This window comes from Prionailurus viverrinus, chromosome A2, assembly GCF_022837055.1.
Source record: "Prionailurus viverrinus isolate Anna chromosome A2, UM_Priviv_1.0, whole genome shotgun sequence".
In the NCBI taxonomy this organism is placed as follows: Eukaryota; Metazoa; Chordata; class Mammalia; order Carnivora; family Felidae; genus Prionailurus; species Prionailurus viverrinus.
In genome coordinates, this window is record NC_062562.1 from 79350431 (window position 1) to 79369936 (window position 19506).

Sequence of the window (19506 nt, forward strand, 5' to 3'; positions counted from 1 at the left end):
CAGAGTCAATCTGCTTTGAGACAACCTGGCAGCCCATTGGTATGAGGGAACACAGAGGAACCCCAGAGTCCCATTCCTGATGGTCAGGTTGGTCTTGCTTTCTTCTCCCAGGTCAAGGTGCCTGGAATAACTGCCAGAAAGGTCTCAGTAATGAGAAAAGGCTGATCCCCAGCTTGGAGATGGAAGGACACTGTGGACTGCCATCTTTGCCTTCTACCTTGTTCATTATCACGTTCAACACAGATGTCCAGATTTGTGATCTCTTGTTCTTCCCATCAGGACATTTTTTTTTTTTAAGATTTTATTTTTAAGTAATCTCTCCACCCACTCTGGGGCTCAAACTTACAACCCTGAGATCAAGAGTCGCATGTTCTACCAACCTAGCCAGCCAGGCACCACCATCAGGACATCTGTTATAATTTCATTTATTTATTCAACACATGAATGAAGCACTAGTGATAATGTGGGGCCCTGCCGTAGGCACCAGAAAGCGAGAGGGGACTTAGGATTTCAGAGCCTTCGTCTTTTGGGGGTCCAGGATTCTTTCCTATAATTATGCATTTTTCTTGAGAGGGGATTCTTAGCTTGGATCAAATCTATAGACCTGTAACAGTTAAGAACTTTACCCCATGCACCTGTTTTCTTGGTCAGTGTCCTCATCCTGCCCATTGAGTTGAGATCTCAGGGGCTGATGAGCAAGTGAGAACAAGTGAGGATGTTCATCTGGAGCTCTGGGATTTTCTGTGGAACCTCAAGAGGCTGTGCCTGTCCACCTAAACCCAGGCGCACATCTGTGACTTCTCCCTCAAGCACTGATGACCTCCCTCAAGCACTGATGCCCTCCCTCAGGTCCTGGCCCAACAGCGGTGGCCCTGGACCTTGGTGAGCCCTGGAGAGAGGCCACAGTGTCCCATGGACAGATGCCAAGCCACTTTCTGGCACACAAAGACCCTTTTATTCAGCCCTGCTGGTCCTTCAGACCTTTCTGCTTCTGCAGAGAGGGGCGGGGGCGCGGTGGGAGGGGTTCAGGTTCAAGAATTTCCTGTTTGTTCTCTTGGGAGTCTTGCCCTACTCACTGCCCTGAGGGACCTTGTGGCCTCTGAGTAGCTGACTGGGGATTGGCTGTGTGGTTATCCCACTGTGTTCTGATGACAGCTGGTGTCCCCTCTGCTCATCCTATAGAAGTGGTTTCGCAGAAGGATAGCCTGGTAAATGCCTCCTGCGAGAACCTTGGTATATTAGTTTCACGTGTCATTTGATACAGACATTCAGAATGACATTGCTGCTTGTTGGGGAGAGAGGAGCGAATGTCAAGACAAATCGGAGTCAGGACTGGGGCTTCGGGGGTGCCGACCCTGCCAGATAAGCATTTTTCTCTTTGCCTGTGCTGAGTTCTATTCTTTCTTCCTCTGTAGAGAGAAGACACGGTTCAATGTGTAGACCTTCTCCCTCTCCAGCATCTCCACCCTCCAATTCCAGGACATCATTAGGACAGGTGAAAACAAAAGCCTGTCTCAGCGGCCAGAACTCTGCCAACAGCATCTCAAAGCCATTCAAAACGCCCAAAGACAATCTACTTACCTCCAGCAGCAAACAGCACACGGTCTTTTCTGCGAAGGGATCAAGGGACAAAGCATGGTGAGTGTCGGGCACTGGCAGCCGGCAGCTGCCTGTCCCCCACCCCTCCCCTTGTCCCTGTCACCACAGGAAACCATGTTTACTCTCTGGCTTTGTTCCTGGGCATCGAGTCTGGGATTTTGGGGAATGAGGGGGGAATGGGACAGAGAAGTGGAATGATGGGGTGAGAAACCCAAACTCCAAGAGGGAACCCAGGACCTGAAAGCACTACATATGCCTGACAGGGGACACTTTGCTGTCCCTGAGAGCTGAGCCAAGTTGGGTCTCAGGAAAGGGTAACAGGGAAATATTCCTCAGTTATGCGGTCATCTCTCAATTTTCTGCCCCAGTGAAGAGAAGCATTGAGGTAAATCATCAAAAGCTCAAACAGTTTGCCTAGGGGGTGTGAGGCCACGGGCCAGCCCCTCGGCCCTGGGAGGCGGGCCCCTGGTGAGCCTCCCTGCCTCAAACAGCCAGGCCTCGGCTCAGGGAATAGCTGCCCACAGAGGCACAGAGGTCATTGGGAGCTGACCACTGGAGGAAAAGAGGAAATCCAAAGAGAATGGCACCCCTTTGATGGGGTGGGGGAGAGCTAGCTGCAGGGGGCCCGTGAAGCATCAGAATCTTTTGGTTCATTTTTTTTGTTTTAATCTCAGTCTTTACCCAAGAGTCAGAAAAGGTTACCCATGGGCTGGACAGTTCAGGAACCAAACTGGAAAGGAGGACAGGAAGCAAAAGGCAAATGTCTTCAAATGCTGACAGCCTCTACTTGGAACACCTAGGACGGGCTTATGACAGAGCCTGTAGCCTTCTCGGTCGGGCGTCGTGAAGGCAGACGGGATAAGTGTGGAGCCTGCCTAATTTATATATTTAAAGGGAAAAAGTGTTCTGTTAATTAATGATCGTTAATTACACTTAAGTTCATCCCTAGTAAAGCTGTGGACTGACATCATCCATCAATTTAATTTGCCACTGCTCTCTGGAAATTATGATGACTTTGTACAGAGCTCATTATGCCAGATCAATGAAAAGAGCCTCTTGCGATAGACTAGAAAGCTTTAGACACAGGTGTCAAGGAGGGGAGTTACCTGTCAAACAGGTGGGCCTTGTGGGCAAGCTGTGTTCTCTAGAATTGTTAGGGACAGAGCAGGTTAGGGAAGATCCAGCCGGAGAGTGACGGTTGGTGGCCCCTGGACCTGCTCGCACGGAGTGTGAGTCTCTATTTTATCAGTGACCTCGCAGAGTGCCTCCAAGCTTGTTTGCAGAGGCAGCACCAGGTGTCTCAACAGAAGCACAAGCTGTGGGATCCCCACCTGCCTACAGATCTCAGCTGGGTGGCTCTGGGCAAGTTGCTTGATCTGGTGTGTCTCAATTTTCCACATCTATAAAACGGAGCTGTTAATAGCTCCATCCTGTGGCATCGTGTGAGGGTTAAGAGCGCTACAAAGCAGCAAGCACAATGTCTGGAGCAGAGCACGCATTCGATACATATGTGACGATCATGTCATTGTTGTGTGCGCCAAAGGACGGAGCCCTTATAACTGGCAATAAAGGCCGAGATGTCCAATCTCTCTGAAACACTAGAGAAATGAAGTTGAAAAAGGACAAGGATAAAGTCACTGCTTCAGAGTCCAGAACGGAGGTACTGAGAAACCGGGCGAGGAGAGCTGGACAAGGGGCTCGTGAGGAATAAGCCAGAAGGAGAATCAGGAGTTACAGAAGATCCTAGCACGAACACCACAGATGTCCGATGATACACGTGGTCCCGGCAGGGTGAGACACGGCACCAAGCATTCTTGCGGGAGGCCAGCCTTCGGGGAGACCCCGGGTTAGATCAGTGTCCACACTCCGTGGAAGCCAACTCCACACGTGCTCATTAAGACCTGCTATAGGGCAGAAGGTGGTTCTGAAAGAGTCTGAAAAAAATTAGCCAGGGCCCAAAGAAGAGCAACCAAAAGTGTCTCAAGGAGGGAAATCCTTCTTACGGAGAAAACAAAACAAAAAGGGCTCAAAAAACCAGAACGCTTGCCTTGTGTGAAGAGCAGAAAGCTAATGGGTGATGTGCCCACCTTCGAGCAGACAGATCTAAAGGCGGACAAGGGATGGGCCAGAAGGAGGCTCACTGCAGCCTCGTCCTCCTTTCTCACCTCCAGCCAGCCAGGCCGTCGTCCCCCTGCCCTCTGTCGCCAGGGGTGTGTTTCAGGAAGGCTGTGAAGACTTTTCTTGGAGGCTGGGAGGGCTCCACCTCCGTTCAGGCAGACTTCTCTGGGAGCAGTATAGAAGAGCCAGCACTGACCCAGGGGCAAAAAAAAAAAAAAAAAAAAAAAAGCCAATTCAAGCCCGGGCTTGGCCACAAACTTTCTGTGTGACCTGAACAAGTCACTTCACTTCTCTGAGTCCCATTTTCAAGCCTGAGTATTTTGTGATTCTATGTCACAGTCCTCTCAAAAATTCTCAAAGGTTCCTCATTGCCTACTGGATTAAGAGTTAGGCCCCTAGCCCAACATAAGAGACCCTCTACAAACTGGCTCCAAACCCCCTAAATCGTCCAGTACCATCCCATTATCCCAGCTTACCCACTGTGTCTTCCTCTGGTACCTTTGCGTAGAACATCCATCCACCTGTCTGCACTCAATTTAACATTTAATTAGCACCTACTATAATACTATGTGCCAATTCGATAACAAGGCCTGAGGATACATAGGACCCCCAATGTCTCCTATGGCATCCCTGTGCAAGATAGAAAAAGGCCTGGATACAGCTCCGTCCTAGAGTGCACAATTGGCTGATGGTCTTCGTCACCTACTTCCTCAATCAGACATCCTAGTGCAGTGCATAACCTGTACAACCGTACACTGAAGCCTTGGGGATGCAAGATTAAATAAGACACAGACTCTCTTAGGGAGTCTGTAAAAAGAGACATAAGCTAACACAGAATGCAATGGGATAAGAGCCAAGATATTTGTAGCACAAAAGACAGGCACCTACCTCAGCCTGAGAACTCAGAAAAGGTTTTTCAGAAGGGGTCACACGTGAGCTGAATTTGAGGGATAAGTAGGAATAATCTAGACAAAGAAAACTGGATTACAATGGTAAATGTTATATATTTTTTAACACAATTGTTTTTAACATTTTGAGTGTGGGAAGAGGGTCCCAGGCAAAGGGACCAGAATGTGCAATCGTATTTGCATGCGGGGAGAGGCGGGCAGGGCCATATTAGAAAGTTCCACTGGGTGTGCTAAGTGTAGGGACTGGGAGTCCATCCTGAAAGCCCCATGGGGCTGTTAAAGGAGCAGCTTTGAGCTGCCCCCAGTGTAAAGGATGGCTTGAGGGGCCACTCAGGAAGCAGTGAGGGTGTTTTTGCATAATTCAGGTGAGCTGTGGTGACGTCCTGTACCCAGGCAGCAGTCATGGGCATGTGCAGAAGGAGCCAGCGGGGACAAATACTAGGGAGGAACACGCCACGGGACTCTGGTGTTCATTGCACACACAGCTTGCAATGCAAGAGAAGACTGGTCCAGACTTGGACAACTGGATGTTGACCGGTCCTGTCACTTTCTCAAGAGGAGGATAGAAAGGGCCAGAGTTTAGGGTGGGGAGGAGAGGATGAATTAAACTGGGAAGTCATTGGAGTATGAAGTACAGGCATACCTCAAACATATTGAAGGTTCGGGTCCTGCCACAATGAAGCAAATATCACGATAAAGCAAGTCACATGAATTTTTTGGTTTCCCAATGCATATAAAAGTTATGTACACACTTCACTGTAGTCTGTGAAGTGTGTAATAGTATTGTGTCTAAAGAAAACAATGTATACACCTTAATTTAAAAATACTTTATTGCTATAAAATGTGCTAATCATCATCTGAGCTTTCTTTTTTTTTTTTCAATCTGAGCTTTCAATGAGACATAATCTTTCTGCTGGTGGAGGGTCTTGCCTCGAGTTGATGGTTACTGAAGGTTGGGTGACTGGCAATTTTTTTTGAATTTAATTTAATTTTTTAAATTTGCATCCAAATTAGCATATAGTGCAACAATGATTTCAGGAGTAGATTCCTTAGTGCCCCTTACCCATTTAGCACACCCCCCTCCCACAACCCCTTCAGTAACCCTCAGTTTGTTCTCCATATTTATGAGTCTCTTCTGCTTTGTCCCCCTCCCTGTTTTTATATTATTTTTATTTCCTTTCCCTTATGTTCATCTGTTTTCTCTCTTAAAGTCCTCATATGAGTGAAGTCATACGATATTTGTCTTTCTCTGACTAATTTCGCTTAGCATAATACCCTCCAGTCCCATCCACGTAGTTGCAAATGGCAAGATTGCATTCTTTTTGATTGCCGAGTAATACCCCATTGTGTATATATATGTATATACCACATCTTCTGTATCCATTCATCCATCAGTGGACATTTGGGCTCTTTCCAGACTTTGGCTGTTGTTGATAGTACTACTATAAACATGGGGGTGCATGTGCCCCTTCGAAACAGCACACCTGTATCCCTTGGGTAAATAACCTAGTAGTGCAATTGCTGGGTCGCAGGATAGTTCTATTTTTAATTTTTTGAGGACCCTCCACACTGTTTTCCAGAGTGGCTGCACCAGCTTGCATTCCCACCAACAATGCAAAAGAGATCCTCTTCCTCTGCATCCTCACCAACATCTGTTGTTGCCTGAGTTGTTAATGTTAGCCATTCTGACAAGTGTGAGGTGGTATCTCATTGTGGTTTTGATTTGTATTTCCCTGATGATGAGTGAAGTTGAGCATTTTTTCATGTGTCAGTTGGCCATCTGGATGTCTCCTTTGGAAAAGTGTCTATTCATGTCTTTGGCCCATTTCTTCACTGGATTATTTGTTTTTTGGGTGTTGAGTTTGGTAAGTTCTTTATAGATTTTGGATACTAACCCTTTATCTGATATGTCGTTTGCAAATATCTTCTCCCATTCTGTCAGTTGCCTTTTAGTTTTGCTGATTGTTTCCTTTGCTGTGCAAAAGCTTTTTATTTTGATGAGATCCCAATAGCTCATTTTTGCTTTTGCTTCCCTTGCTTCTGCAGACGTGTTGAGTAAGAAGTTGCCATGGCCGGGGTCAAAGAGTTTTTGCCTCTGGGATTTGATGGCTTCCTTCCATCCATTTTTAGTTTATTTTTGTGTCTGGTGTAAGAAAGTGGTCCAGGTTCATTCTTCTGCATGTCGCTGTCCAGTTTTCCCAGCACCACTTGCTGAAGAGACTGTCTTTATTCCATTGGATATTCTTTCCTGCTTTGTCAAAGATTAGTTGGCCATATGTTTGTGCATCCATTTCTGGGTTCTCTATTCTGTTCCGTTGATCTGAGTGTCTGTTTTTGTGCCATGTGGCAATTTTTAAAGTAAGACAACAACAAACAAAGTTTACCACATTGGTGGATTCTTCAAGAACGATTTCTCTGCAGCTTCCCATGCTGTTTGATAGCATTTTACCCACTTCAGAATTGGAATCAGCCCTCTCAAACCCTGCCACTAAATTTATGTAATGTTCTCTTTTTTTTAACATTTATTTATTTGTGTGAGAGAGACAGCGTGAGCAGGGGTGGGGCAGAGAGAGGGGGGACAGAGGATCCGAAGCAGGCTCTGTGCTGACAGCAGCAAGCCCAATGCGTGGCTCGAACTCATGAACTGTGAGATCATGACCTGAGCTGAAGTTGGATGCTAAACCGACTGAGCCACCCAGCCGCCCCAGTTTATACAATATTCTAAATCCTCTGTCGTCATTTCAACTATTTTCTGGGCATCTTCCCCAGGAGTAGATTCCATCTCAGGAAACCACTTTCTCTGCTCATGCATCAGAAGCAACTCCTCATCCATTAAAGTTCCATCATGAGATCGTGGCCATGCAGCCCCATCCTCAGGCTCCTCATTCTCATCTCATTCCGTCTTCTCATCCTAGTTCTGCTGTTTCCACCTGTCTGCAGTTACTTCCTGCACTACAGTCTCGAACTCCTCTTAATTCACTTAATAGTGAATTCTTTCCAAATGGTTTTCAGTTAACTTTGCCTAGATCCATCAGAGGAATTACAATCTGTGGCAGCTATAGCCTTATGAAGTCTATTTCTTAAATAATAAGACCTGAAAGACACAATGATTCCTTGATCCATAGGCTACAGAATGTATGTTGTGTTAGCAGGCATAAGAACAACATGAACCTCATTGTACCTACATCAGAGCTCTGGGGTGACCAGATTCATTGTCAATAAGCAATCCTATTCTGGGGCACCTGGGGCGCTCAGTCGGTTAAGCATCTGACTTCAGCTCTGGTCATGATCTCACAGTCCATGAGTTTGAGCCCGCGTCAGGCTCTGTGCTGACAGCTTGGAGCCTGGAACCTGCTTCAGATTCTGTGTTTGTCTCTCTCTCTCTTCTGCCCCTCCCCCACTTGTCCTCTGTCTCTCTCTCTCTCTCTCAAAAATAAATAAACATTAAAAACATTTTTTTAAATAAGCAGTCATATTTTGGAAGGCATCTTTTCTGAGTAGTAGGTCTCAACAGTGGGCTTCAAATACTCAGAAAACTATGTTGTAAACACAGTGCCGTCGTCCAGGTTTTGTTGTATTGGTTAGAGAGCACAGGCAGAGTAGATTTAGTGTGATTCTTAAGGACGCTAGGATTTTCGGAATCATAAATGAGCATTAGCTTTAACTTAAAGTTACCAGCTGCCTTAACAGGAGAGTCAGCTAGTCCTTCAAAGCTTTAAAGCCAGGCATTGACTTCCTTCTCGCTATGAAAGTCCCAGATGGCATCTTCTTCCAGGAGAAGGCTGCTTCACCTGCACTGAAAATCGGTTGTTTAGTGTAGCCACCTTCATTAATGATCTCAGCTAGATCTTCTGGAGAGTTACTCCAGCTTCTACATCAGCACCTTCTGCTTCACCCTGCACTTTCATGTTATGGAGATTCCTTAAGCCTCATGAACCAACCTCTGCTAGCTTCAAGTGTTTTTTTTGTCACTTCCTCGCCTCTCTCAGCCTACATAGAATTGAAGAGAGTTGGGCCTTGCTCTGGATTAGGCTTTGCTTAAAGGAATGTCGTGGCTGGTTTGATCTTCTGTCCAAGACCACTCAAACTTTCTCCTTAGCAGCAATAAGGCTGTTTTGCTTTCTCATCATTCACGTGTTCACTGGAGTAGCACTTTTAATTTCCTTCAAGAACTTTTCCTTTGCGTTCACAACTTGGCTAACTGTGTGGTGCGAGGGGCCTAGCTTTTGGCCTGTCTTGGCTTTCCACAGGCCTTCCTCACTAAGTTTAATCGTTTCTAGCTTTTGGTTTCAAGTGAAAGACGTGTGACTTTTTTTTCCCTTGAACACTTACAGGCTATTGTAGGGTTATTCACTGGCCTGATTTCGATTTTTTTTTTTAAGTTTATTTATTTATTTTTGAGAGTGAGAGAGAGCATGCAGGAGGAGCAGAAAGAGAGGGAGAGAAAGAGAGAGAATCCCAAGCAGGCTCTGCACTGTCAGCACAGAGCCCAACGTGGGGCTCGATCTCACAAACCGTGAGATCATGACCTGAGCTGAAACAAAGAGATGCCTAAACAACTTAGCCCCCCAGGTGTCCCTTGATTTCAATAATTGTCGTGTTTCAGGGAATAGGGAGTCCCGAGGAGAGGGAGAGAGACAGGGAACAGCTGGTCAGTGGACCAATCAATACACGTGTTTATCACCTAGTTTGCGATCTCGTATGGTGGTTCGTGGCACCCCAAAACAATTATTACAATAGTAACATCAAAGATCGCTGACAACAAATATAATAATAATGAAAAGATTGAAATATTGCAAGAATTACCAAAATGTGACCCAGAGGCATGAAGTAAACACGTGCCATTGGAAAAATGGTGCCAATGGCCTTATTCACCGCAGCGTTGCCGCACAGCCTCAGTTTGTAAAAAAAAAAAAAAAAAAAAAAAAGCACAGTTTGTGCAAAGTTCAACAAAGGGAAATGCAGTAAAACTAGGCATCCCTGTATCCGAGGAAGGTCCACATAGAGATGTTCGGTTGGTGGCACTGCACGTTTGGACCCAGAGGTCAGGAGAGAGGTGTGGGCTGGGAATGGAGCTTTGACAGTCATCAGTGGAGACACAGGCCTTGAGACCGTAGGTACAGATGCACCCTCTGGGGAAGGTACGTGGCTTGAGAGAAGCAGGGGCCGAGGGCAGGGCCAAGGAGAGTCAGGGGCCCCGGGGAAGACGGCCCTGAGGAGGCAGGGACTGCAAAGTCGAGATTCTTCCCACAGCATCCTGGCCCTCTTTCCTGGTCCAAATCCCCCACTGCCCTCACTGCCTGTCCCACTGGCCACCTTCCTCTACCTGCCGTTCACGCATTCCCTCCTTGCAGGCCACTGGTATGCTGGCATCTCCCTTTTAATTCCCAGGACCCTTCATTTTTACCTTTCCCATGACTCTGTCCATGGTCTGCCACAGGTGAGACCTCGTGTCATTCCTTCTGCTCAGAAGTAATTGCGGAATCTCCTGCATGGTGGGGCCTCACGCTCCGCAAACATGGTCCCCTTGTCAGTAAATATTTGTCGAATTGAGTGAAATTGATCTGACCGTTGAAAAGGATTGTAAGATTTCTATTCTTGGGACAGTTAACCTTTTATCTACACGTGTTTGGGCTGGTGCCATCCAATGGAAATGTAATGTGTGACACGCGTGGAAATGTAAATTTTCTAGCAGCCACGTTGGAAAAAGGGAAAGGAAACAATTTTTAATATAGTTTATTTAACCTAATATACCTACTATCTTATAATTTCAACATAAATCAGTGAGATAATTTTCTGGTTTTTTCCCTAATATATCCACTATCTTATAATTCCAACATATAACCAGTGAGATAATTTTTACTTTTTTCCTAATATATCCACCATCTTATAATTTCAACGTATAATCAGCGAGATAATTTTTACTTTTTTCCTAATATATCCACCATCTTATAATTTCAACATATAATCAGCGAGATAATTTTTGTTTTTTTGTTCTACCAAGTCTTCGAAATCCTGTGTGTTTTACACCTACAGCACCCGTCACTTTGGACACCAAATTTTCATCAGAAATATTTTAACCATTTTTAGGTTTCATGAACAACTAGAGATCATAAAATGAATTCGCAAACCCAAGTTGTTCCAGACACACTTAAACACTTTCTTTTTCTTTCTTTCTTTCTTTCTTTCTTTCTTTCTTTCTTTCTTTTTCTTTCTTTCTTTCTTTTTTTTTATGTTTATTTATCTTAGAGAGAGAGACAGCGTGCAAGTGGGGAAGGGGCAGAGAGAGAGAGGGAGACAGAGGATCTGAAGCGGGCTCTGTGCTGACAGTGTGGAGTCTGACACAGGTCTCAAGCCCACAAGATCATGACCTGAGCCGAAGCCGGACACTTAACCACCCAGGCGCCCCTAGACATTTTCTAATAACTGAATCAAACTGATTCAAATTACATAAAATTCAAAATTCAGTTCTTCAATCACTTTTTTAAATGCTCAATAGCCACAAATGGCTAGTGGCTGCTGTGTCAGACCGCATAAACCTGGACACCTTGGCCAGGTGACCCTTGGTAAGCCCCTCTGGTTCTTTGATTCACAAGTGTATGAATGTGGCTCCTGGTGTCTCTGGGATGTTATGCTACCTGCTGGAACTGATAGATTCTAGGGTGGAAGGAACATTTGCTCTTCTCCCACATTAGCCTGCCGCTGTTAGGTGTGAGGTGGGAACCGGCCTGGAGGTCCCAGTCAGGCCGTGCAGAGACTCCCCTGCCCCAGAGGAGCTCTGTAGCAGCCCCTAGAGGTCAGAAAAGCATAAGTCTTGGGTGCAGGTGGTGGACTGTGGCCTTCAGATTAGACTTAACATCAGGTTAGGGGCACCCTTTTCCAAGTAGCTCAAACTCCCATGTACGGAAATAAAAACGCCACTCCTGAGTTGAGGCTGACCTCCTGGCATCTCACGCAAGGTGAAATGGCCCATGGGTTTGTTATTTGCTCCCTTCTGTGGATGGGGAGGTTAGAAAATAATTCCGCGTTAGAAGAAAGGGAGAAACAGAGAGGGCATCCTTGTGCTACCAAATTTGTCCCGTGCACGTCTGCCCAGCAGCACTCCCAGCGCCGCCCCCGCCCAGCCCCCAGTCAGAGCCCCTCTCCACTGGTGGATGGTCCTGCAGGGGGTCAGGCCAGAAAATACCCTGCCTGTGGTCTTGCCATCCAGGTGTCCATGGAGCCCATAAAGGTGGAGGGAGGGGCACAAGATGATTCTGTCTCTAGGTAGAAGTTAAAAGGGATTTATGGCTATTCAGCCCTTTTGAGCTAAAATGAACATTTCAGCCTTTACTTCTGATTTCCTACTCAGCCAGGGGACTAGCCCCGCATAGGGACTAAGTCAGGCAGTCTGACTTTCCCACCTGCTGTCACTTCGGCTATCCTAGTCCAGGAAGGGAGCCATAGGGAACTGAAACCTGCAAACCCGTTGATGTGGGCGGGAGCAGGGAGGAGGCTTTCCTCCCTGCATGGCTTGTTGCCTTCTCTTTGGGCCTTATCAACCCACACGTGTGTGCTGAATGCTAAATACGCTCAGCTATTAAAAATGCAGGAGATGAGCCCGCTGCTCCAGAAGGAAAATGAGCCAGAGCAAAAGAAAAATCAGCAGGCTCCCTGGCCTCCTGCGTGTGCCCGACAGTGAGGTGGGGGAGGGTGTCCCTCTCCTTCCTCAGGCAGGGCTCCTCTAGATGCTTAGAATGAGGGCTGTGTCCCCCTGGAGCAGTGGAGGTTTGGGGAGTAGGAGTGGTGTGGAAGTCTTTCCCAGCACTCTCTGCAGAGGGGGAAGAGCTGAGAGGCCCTGGCTGAGTGCCTTGGGAGAAACGAGGCTGGCTTATCGGTTCTTGCCTGGTGTTGCCATGAAGTGGGGGCAAGACCACGGCTCCGTATTAATGGCTCCCAGAGGACGTAGGGAGTCTTCTCCGGGCTCCTGCTTGGGGAAATCTCAGAGATCCGAAGTGCTGCAGACCCTCCAGGTGACCCAACTTACCCTCTGATCACCCAGATTCTTAGGATTCTTGCGGCGGCCTCTGCCTGGTCTCCCTACCCCTCACCGTGCCCTTCCCCAGTCTGCCGTCCACACCCCCCCACCTGAGTGCATCATGCCCCTGCCCTGCTCACAACTCTCCAGGGTCTCTCAGTTGTTTGCCTACAGAGCAGAGGCTTAACCTCTTCGGAGGTGGACATACGATCTGGCATTTCCCACTTGTCCAACTGCTGCCGCCAACACTTTTAACTCCTTCATTTCATATTCCAGGCGTCCCAGTCTATTTGTAGCTCCTCAGACGTGCCTCCATGTGCTGGCATGTGCTGTTTCCCTTACCAGAAGCAACCTCTCTGCATGTGTGTCACTTCCTCCATGAAGTCTCCCCAGACTTTTCTTTTTTTAACTTTTTTTTAAAATTTTTTTTAACGTTTATTTATTTTTGAGACAGAGAGAGACAGAGCATGAACGGGGGAGGGTCAGAGAGAGGGAGACACAGAATCCGAAACAGGCTCCAGGCTCCTAGCTGTCAGCACAGAGCCCGACGCGGGGCTCGAACTCACGGACCGCGAGATCGTGACCTGAGCCGAAGTCGGCCGCTCAACCGACTGAGCCACCCAGGCACCCCAACTTTTTTTTTTTTTAATGTTTGTTTCTTTTTGAGAGAGACAGAGACAGAGCGTGGGTGGGGGAGGGGCAGAGAGAGAGAGAGGGAGACATAGAATCCGAAAGAGGCTCCAGGCTCTGAGCTGTCAGCACAGAGCCCGACACGGGGCTCGAATTCATGAACCACAAGATCAGGACCTGAGTCGAAGTCAGATGCTTAACCGACTGAGCCACCCAGGCGCCCCTTCCCAGACTTTCATGCTTCTTCCTCTAAGCTCCCACTAGCACTCAAGCTACTGCTATAAGAGCCTTCGTTGTCTATTATACTCATTTGCATCTTTATCCTCCCCTGCCTCCATCTGGACCTTTAGCTCCCTGGCCTCCTGTGGTGTAGCATGGAATCCAGCATCCCAGCAAATATTTGCTAAGTGAATGAATAATGAGTGAATGAATGAAGGAGCTTGTGAAATAGAACTGCTCCTTTCCCCCTCCTCATGCGATTTTTCTGATGCTAAAGGAAACGACAGGTATAAATAGCTATCTTTTGAGTTCTGGGTGAGAAATCAGACTGGGTGAGAAATCAGCTCCCATCATGGGACTGTTGTCCCTGTCACAATTATGAGAGTTGGGAAGGGAGAAGTATGGTCCTGGATGATAAAAAGGAAAAACCTTTGTGCTCTGGCAAGAAGGGGAAGCTATTTTCCCTTAAACTAAGGAAGAGGCGAGTTCAGCGCATCCTTGTACCATGGCCTCTGCCTGCGTTTGCACCCATGTCCCAGGATGCACTTGACTGCGAGGAAAACCCTAATCAGAAGGGAACCAAGGAGTCGGTATAGCATCCCACAGAAGTCCCTCCCTAGACCCCACTTACAAATGCAGCCCCTCACACAAGACATGAGGGGGGCATTCTGGGGCTGGTTTTTACCCCTAGTGGTGCAGGTTTGGGTGTTAAGGGAGCAGTGGGGCAGAGGGTGAGGGGGGGAAAGGCAGGTAGAGGAAGGGAAGTAGATGGAGGTTACTGTGATGAGCCCCAGAGGGAGGGAATGGAAAGGGCAGTCAAGAGAGGATGGGAGGAACAGGCCAGAATGTTAGAGCATCCGGGGGGACCATGTCCCTTCCAGGACACAGAGGCATAGAAACTGAAACACTTGAGTGCTGCAGGCTCACTGGGTTTCCAGATGATCAAGATAAGGACAATGGACAGCTCCTTGTGTAGAAACTCAGCTGACCTTGTCAAGTCCCAAAAGTGCTCAGAAATAGGGACTAGAGTCTAGGGAAGGAACATACAGGCTAGGACAGCTGGGGAAGGAAACAAATGACATGACCGAGAAAGGGAGGAGGAGCCACAAAGATTAGTAGTCACCGTCCTCTGTGCTCGCACTGCACATGGTACTTATTAGACGCCTCCAGAGCCTCACGTCTGCTCGGTGACAAGATGAGGAAGCAGCCCACACTGATGAAGAGAATGGTCCAAGATTACAGCTGGACGATGGTGGAGCTGGGACTCTACCCCAGGACTTCTCACTGCCAGTGCTAAGATCAGGTGCACCATCCTGAGAGCTGCTTGAAGTCAAGCCCCACTGCTGCCCTTCACTTTGCTGATTGAATGCCCTGAGGCAACCTTTCTAAACCCCAGGTTCCTCCTCTATAAACTGGGGGTGAAGGTTAGGTACGATCTTCCATAGCCTCCTGGCCAGCAGTGGCAAGTGCTCAGTATATGAGTGTCAAGAGACAATGAGAGGAGTAGTGGATGGGGGTTGGGGATCGACAAGCCGCCCCCCCCCTCCTTTGTAATCACTCTGGCTCCTCCACCAGGAAGGGAGACAGCTGCAGGCTGCCACTTACCTCCAGCGTTTGTTCTGGCGGAGCACTGGTTTGGTTTTATCGTGTTATGTGACTTAACCTTCACTGAGAACATTAATTCACTCATCGACCATTCACCGAGCCCTTCCTCAGTGCCAAATAATGCATATGTCACTGAGGTAACTCCAGAGCAACATGGACACTTGGTCAAGGTCCTTGTCCTCAGGTAGCCCATTTTCTGGTCAGGCCACATTAACATAGAACTGAGACCTTGCCATTTGACATGATAAATGTGGCACAAACACCTAGGAAGGAACAGCCAGCCCTGAGAGAGAAGAGGACATTTCATCTGGATCTGGGCAGATGGGGGAGTATTCACCCGGAGGAGGGAGGAGGGCACCGCCACAGAAGGAACCGCCCAGCCCACATAAAGGCCGGGAGCCAAGCTGAGAGCTGGGTGTTTAAGGAGCGGTAAGAGCCCCACCAGGCTGTGGGGGAAGGTTCCCCAGGGCGCGGGCTGTGGGGGGCTGGGCTGTGAGGTTGGACTCTGGACAGCGGGGAGCCCGCCAAGCCTTTGGAACAGCAGGACGGCGGGGTCAGATTTGCACGGGAGCTGAGTGGAGGCTGAGAAGAGGCTGGGACGGAAAGACTGGTGGTAGGGATTTTCATCAGTGTTCAGGCGAGCAACGATGACCAGCAGGTAGACCTGTGAGTGACCGAATGTCAGGAAAGAGCCAAGGTCTCTGACTGGATGGTGATGTTGTGAACCAGAAGAGTTTGTTTTTTGTTTTTTGTTTTAATACAAAGTATTTAGTTTGGGACAAAGAATTTCCTGAGTCTGCTGTAGGTCCATGTCAAGTCTCCAGCTCTTGATGGTTTAAACAGTGTGCTCAGTGTTCTGGATGGAGGTGTTTGGGGTGCAGGGCTGCCTGCCCAGGATTCCATGTGGAGAAGAAAAGAGCAGAGTGAGTGACACCCTGGCTCCCAGGCCACTTATGAGGGAAGACGCTCCCTGGGGCTCTTCATGTGTGAAGGACGGTGGGGAGCAGAGGCTGGGGCACCCACAGGCAGCCAGGGACACCGTGCCATTTGTGCATCCCCAGTCTGCTCAGAACAAGCTTCCTGAAAGCAAAAGCTGAGGACCTGAGCCCAGGGCTTGGCTCCGGGCCTCCCCTGGCAGGGGGTGAAGGAGGATGTTCTGTGAGGAGTCCTCTCCCCTCCCCACCGCCCCCCAGTCGGTGTTGGCTCCTGGGCCCGAGAGAGACAGTGAATGTCTTGGCTGTGCTGGGTCTGGAAGGCGAGGAACAGGCCGGGCAGACGGGAGCTGCCTGCAGCTCTGGTAGCGGGAGCCAATGACCTCTGGTGGCTACAGAGGGGAGCGCTCCTGCTTGCTTCTCCAGAGCCTGTCCTGGGCTGGGGGGGGGGGGGGGGGGGCGGGGTTGGGGTTCTGTTCTGCTCTGCACCAGCGCTCCCTCCAGGATCCACTTGCTTCCTGGTCGCTGACATCTCAAGTCCTGCCCTCAGAGGCTCTGATACCATTTATGCCTTGATGTGAATTTCACTCGGTATTCGTTTTAACTGACACTTTTAGTTGTCAGAGCAGGTGCAATTGGTCTGGCCTAGGGTTGGTCTCACACTCCTCCTGGATGCGCCACCCAAGGCAGCAGCACAGCAGGCAAGCTGGTCCAAGTGCACTCTAGAGACAGCCTGTCCTGCACGACTTACCCTGCTGTGCCAGGACTCTGTTTTCCCTTCTTCATCTTCCTCTCCTCTAGCTTGCTGATTTTTTCCCACAGTCTTAGGGCATTACGACTCACCAGGAATGGCATTTAGTGCCTGTTGATCTCCCAGCGGGTTTGGGGACCACCTTCTGAGCTCCAGGCCTTGCGAAACCCTGATTAACCAAAGTGCTAGAGAGACTTAACAGAGGCTGGTGCTGGGGCCTTCTGCCTCCAGGAAATCTGGAGCAGCTGAGAACCCATGCAGTCAGTCTTACAGAAGATGTCTTAGAGCCAGAAGGACCCCCGTTACCTCCTGCTCACTTTTCCTCCAGAATGCGTTCTCCAGCTGGGATCTCTAACCTCTCGTCCAGGCTTGGGCCGTGCATACAAGATCAGGGATTGAGAAGCAATGGGGAAGGGAAAATGTCCTACCTAGTTCTGTTTTTCCTCTTCACTACACCCCCAAAAGTGATCCTCCCCTGGGTGAATATGGTAAATATGGAAGGCCACCAGCCCCTTCCTCCTCCCGCCTTGTGTGGCCCTCCCTCCATTGTCGGACCGGAAGGCAAAGAGGACACAAGTTTCTGATGAGTTGCACCCCAGAGGTATACCCCACAAGACTCAGGGTCAGTAGGGAGAGGGGACAGCACAATCTTCTCTCCCCTTTTTATTTTAGCTCCAATTTGTTGAAGGCCAACTGTGTGCCCAGCACTTTGCTAAGCACTCCGTTTGTATGATCTCATGTAATCACCTCAAATCTCTACCATGATCTTCATTTTACTGATAAGGAAACTGAGGCCCAGAGTGGTAAGTTCCTGAAATAAGGTAGGGAGGGCAGCCCCCATATGCCTATACGAGTCTGTCCCCGCCGAGGAGGCAGGGAGGAACTGAAACTGGCACATTTCCACTTTCCAGGTCAGCCACCCTCTTCTAATTCTCACAGAAGTCCTTACGGGCTTGCCGAGGCCCTGGACTCGGGAAGTCTGATGGCTTTTCTACCATAAGGCAACTGGCAGGATTCGCATCTAGGTTTGTCTGATTTGAAGCCTATATTCCTAACGATTATCCTAAACTATCTTGCAACGCCCCGTAGAGCAATGACATCCAACCCTCCTTGTTTCACTTGCTCCTGGCCACTTTTACAATTCGTCAAAGTCCCCAAGTTCATCTCTCCCCCATTCATAATGGGCTGAAGGGAAAGTCCCACATCTTCTCAGTGGCTAACCACCTCTCCTCGGAGTTGATGGAGATGCTGGCCCATCACCCAAGTCACTGATGGAGATGCTCTAACCTTCCTGGCTGGCGACAGGCCCCTGTGAGCTCTGCTGGGTACCGCTCTGGGCTGGCACGAGACCCCGCTACCCAATCTTTTTTGCCTCTGCTGCCAGGGCCTCTCACCCCCAATAGCTCTGTGGTCTGACCACGTTTTCCCAGTTTATTGAGGGTGGGTTATATGGGAGCGAATCCAAAGCTGTGCAAAGGCCAGGAGAGAGTAAACACAGTGCTTTCTCCCTGACCACCGGACCTGACCCTCAGCCACAAAATAATATTAGATTAATCTGGCAGGTTTTTTTTTTTAATTTATGTGCTCTGTGGTTGATTACTCTGTTTTCTGTTTGCTTAAGGTGTTTACAAATTGGCTTTCTAAAAGTTTTTCCCAATCTGTTTTTCCAGATTAAAAAAAAAAAAAAATTGATTCATTCATCGGGATTTACATAGTGCCTCCTCTATCCATTGAGGACTTTGTAGCTCTGTTACTGAGGCTGATTCTTAGCAATTGCCTGACCCTCAGACTTTAAGAATGTCCCAGGTATTTCTTCCACTTGAAGAATTTAAACTTGATGTAAATAATGTCCTGATAGCTGCTCCCAGAATGCATCCAAATGAGCCAAATTTAATTCCTTCTCTGAGGATCTTTTAAAATAGAGTAAATCCCCCCTTTTATTTGGGATGACTTAAATACTATCACTGCTTAGAAGGCAGGAGGCTGGGTGAGGTGGCCTGTTCAAGGATCTGGCAGTGACTCAGAGATCCTCAAAATTCTGCCAGACCAGTAGCACAGGCACATGGGCCTTTGTCGAAAGAATTGGTGGGAAGAAATCAGACAGCTGAGAACTCTCATCAGACACATAACCCACAGCACAAATACCATATGTCTTCGGGCTCTTGCCTGTCAAATCCATCTTTACCCTGCGCCGGTAAGTAGAGCAGAGCTGGCAACGATTTCTGCAGGCCTCCAGATTTTCTGAACCGTTCTTTTAAGACTTATCTGTTGATGATGAAAGAATAAATCAGATCCACAGGACCTTGTAGCTGGCAGGAGAGCAGCTGGTCCCGAAAGACACGGGTGGCCCTTGAAACGGCACCGTGAGATTCTTCCACTTCTGCTCTTTTGCAGACATCACCCCGGGCAGGAATCCACTTGGTGCCGGGAGAGCCATTTTTCTTAAAGCCAGAGCAGCCTCCTCGGTCCTGAATGATAAATTCAGACAGGCACTCAGGAAGAAGACATGGCAGCCAAAGCAGCAGAAAAGAAGCAAGGTAGATGTCTCCCCCACATAGCCAGGAGGCTGAGGGAGGACTTCCCAGGATCCCTTCCCCGGACCAGAGACAGAGATACAGGGCTAACAAGGAGATAACTACTCCCAGCATATTAGACACAGCAGGGGAACAAGCTGCAGCCCTGGGCTCCCTGGCAGCCAACAAAACAGGCATTATGAAAGCAACAGGG

At 48.5% G+C, this 19506-nt stretch overlaps 1 protein-coding gene across 12 annotated transcripts in view; it reads left to right on the forward strand.

The window, feature by feature from the left end:
• Positions 1-19506, forward strand: part of ATXN7L1 (ataxin 7 like 1) — a 247649-nt gene that overhangs the window by 189050 nt on the left and 39093 nt on the right. For 11 of the 12 annotated variants that reach the window (XM_047841233.1, XM_047841239.1, XM_047841267.1 and 8 more), the window contains one exon: positions 1416-1638. In XM_047841233.1, coding sequence (XP_047697189.1) covers positions 1416-1638 — 223 coding nt within the window. Of the gene's footprint in view, positions 1-713; positions 883-1415; positions 1639-19506 lie in introns of those variants that run through there. The other variant, XM_047841300.1, reaches the window with a different exon arrangement.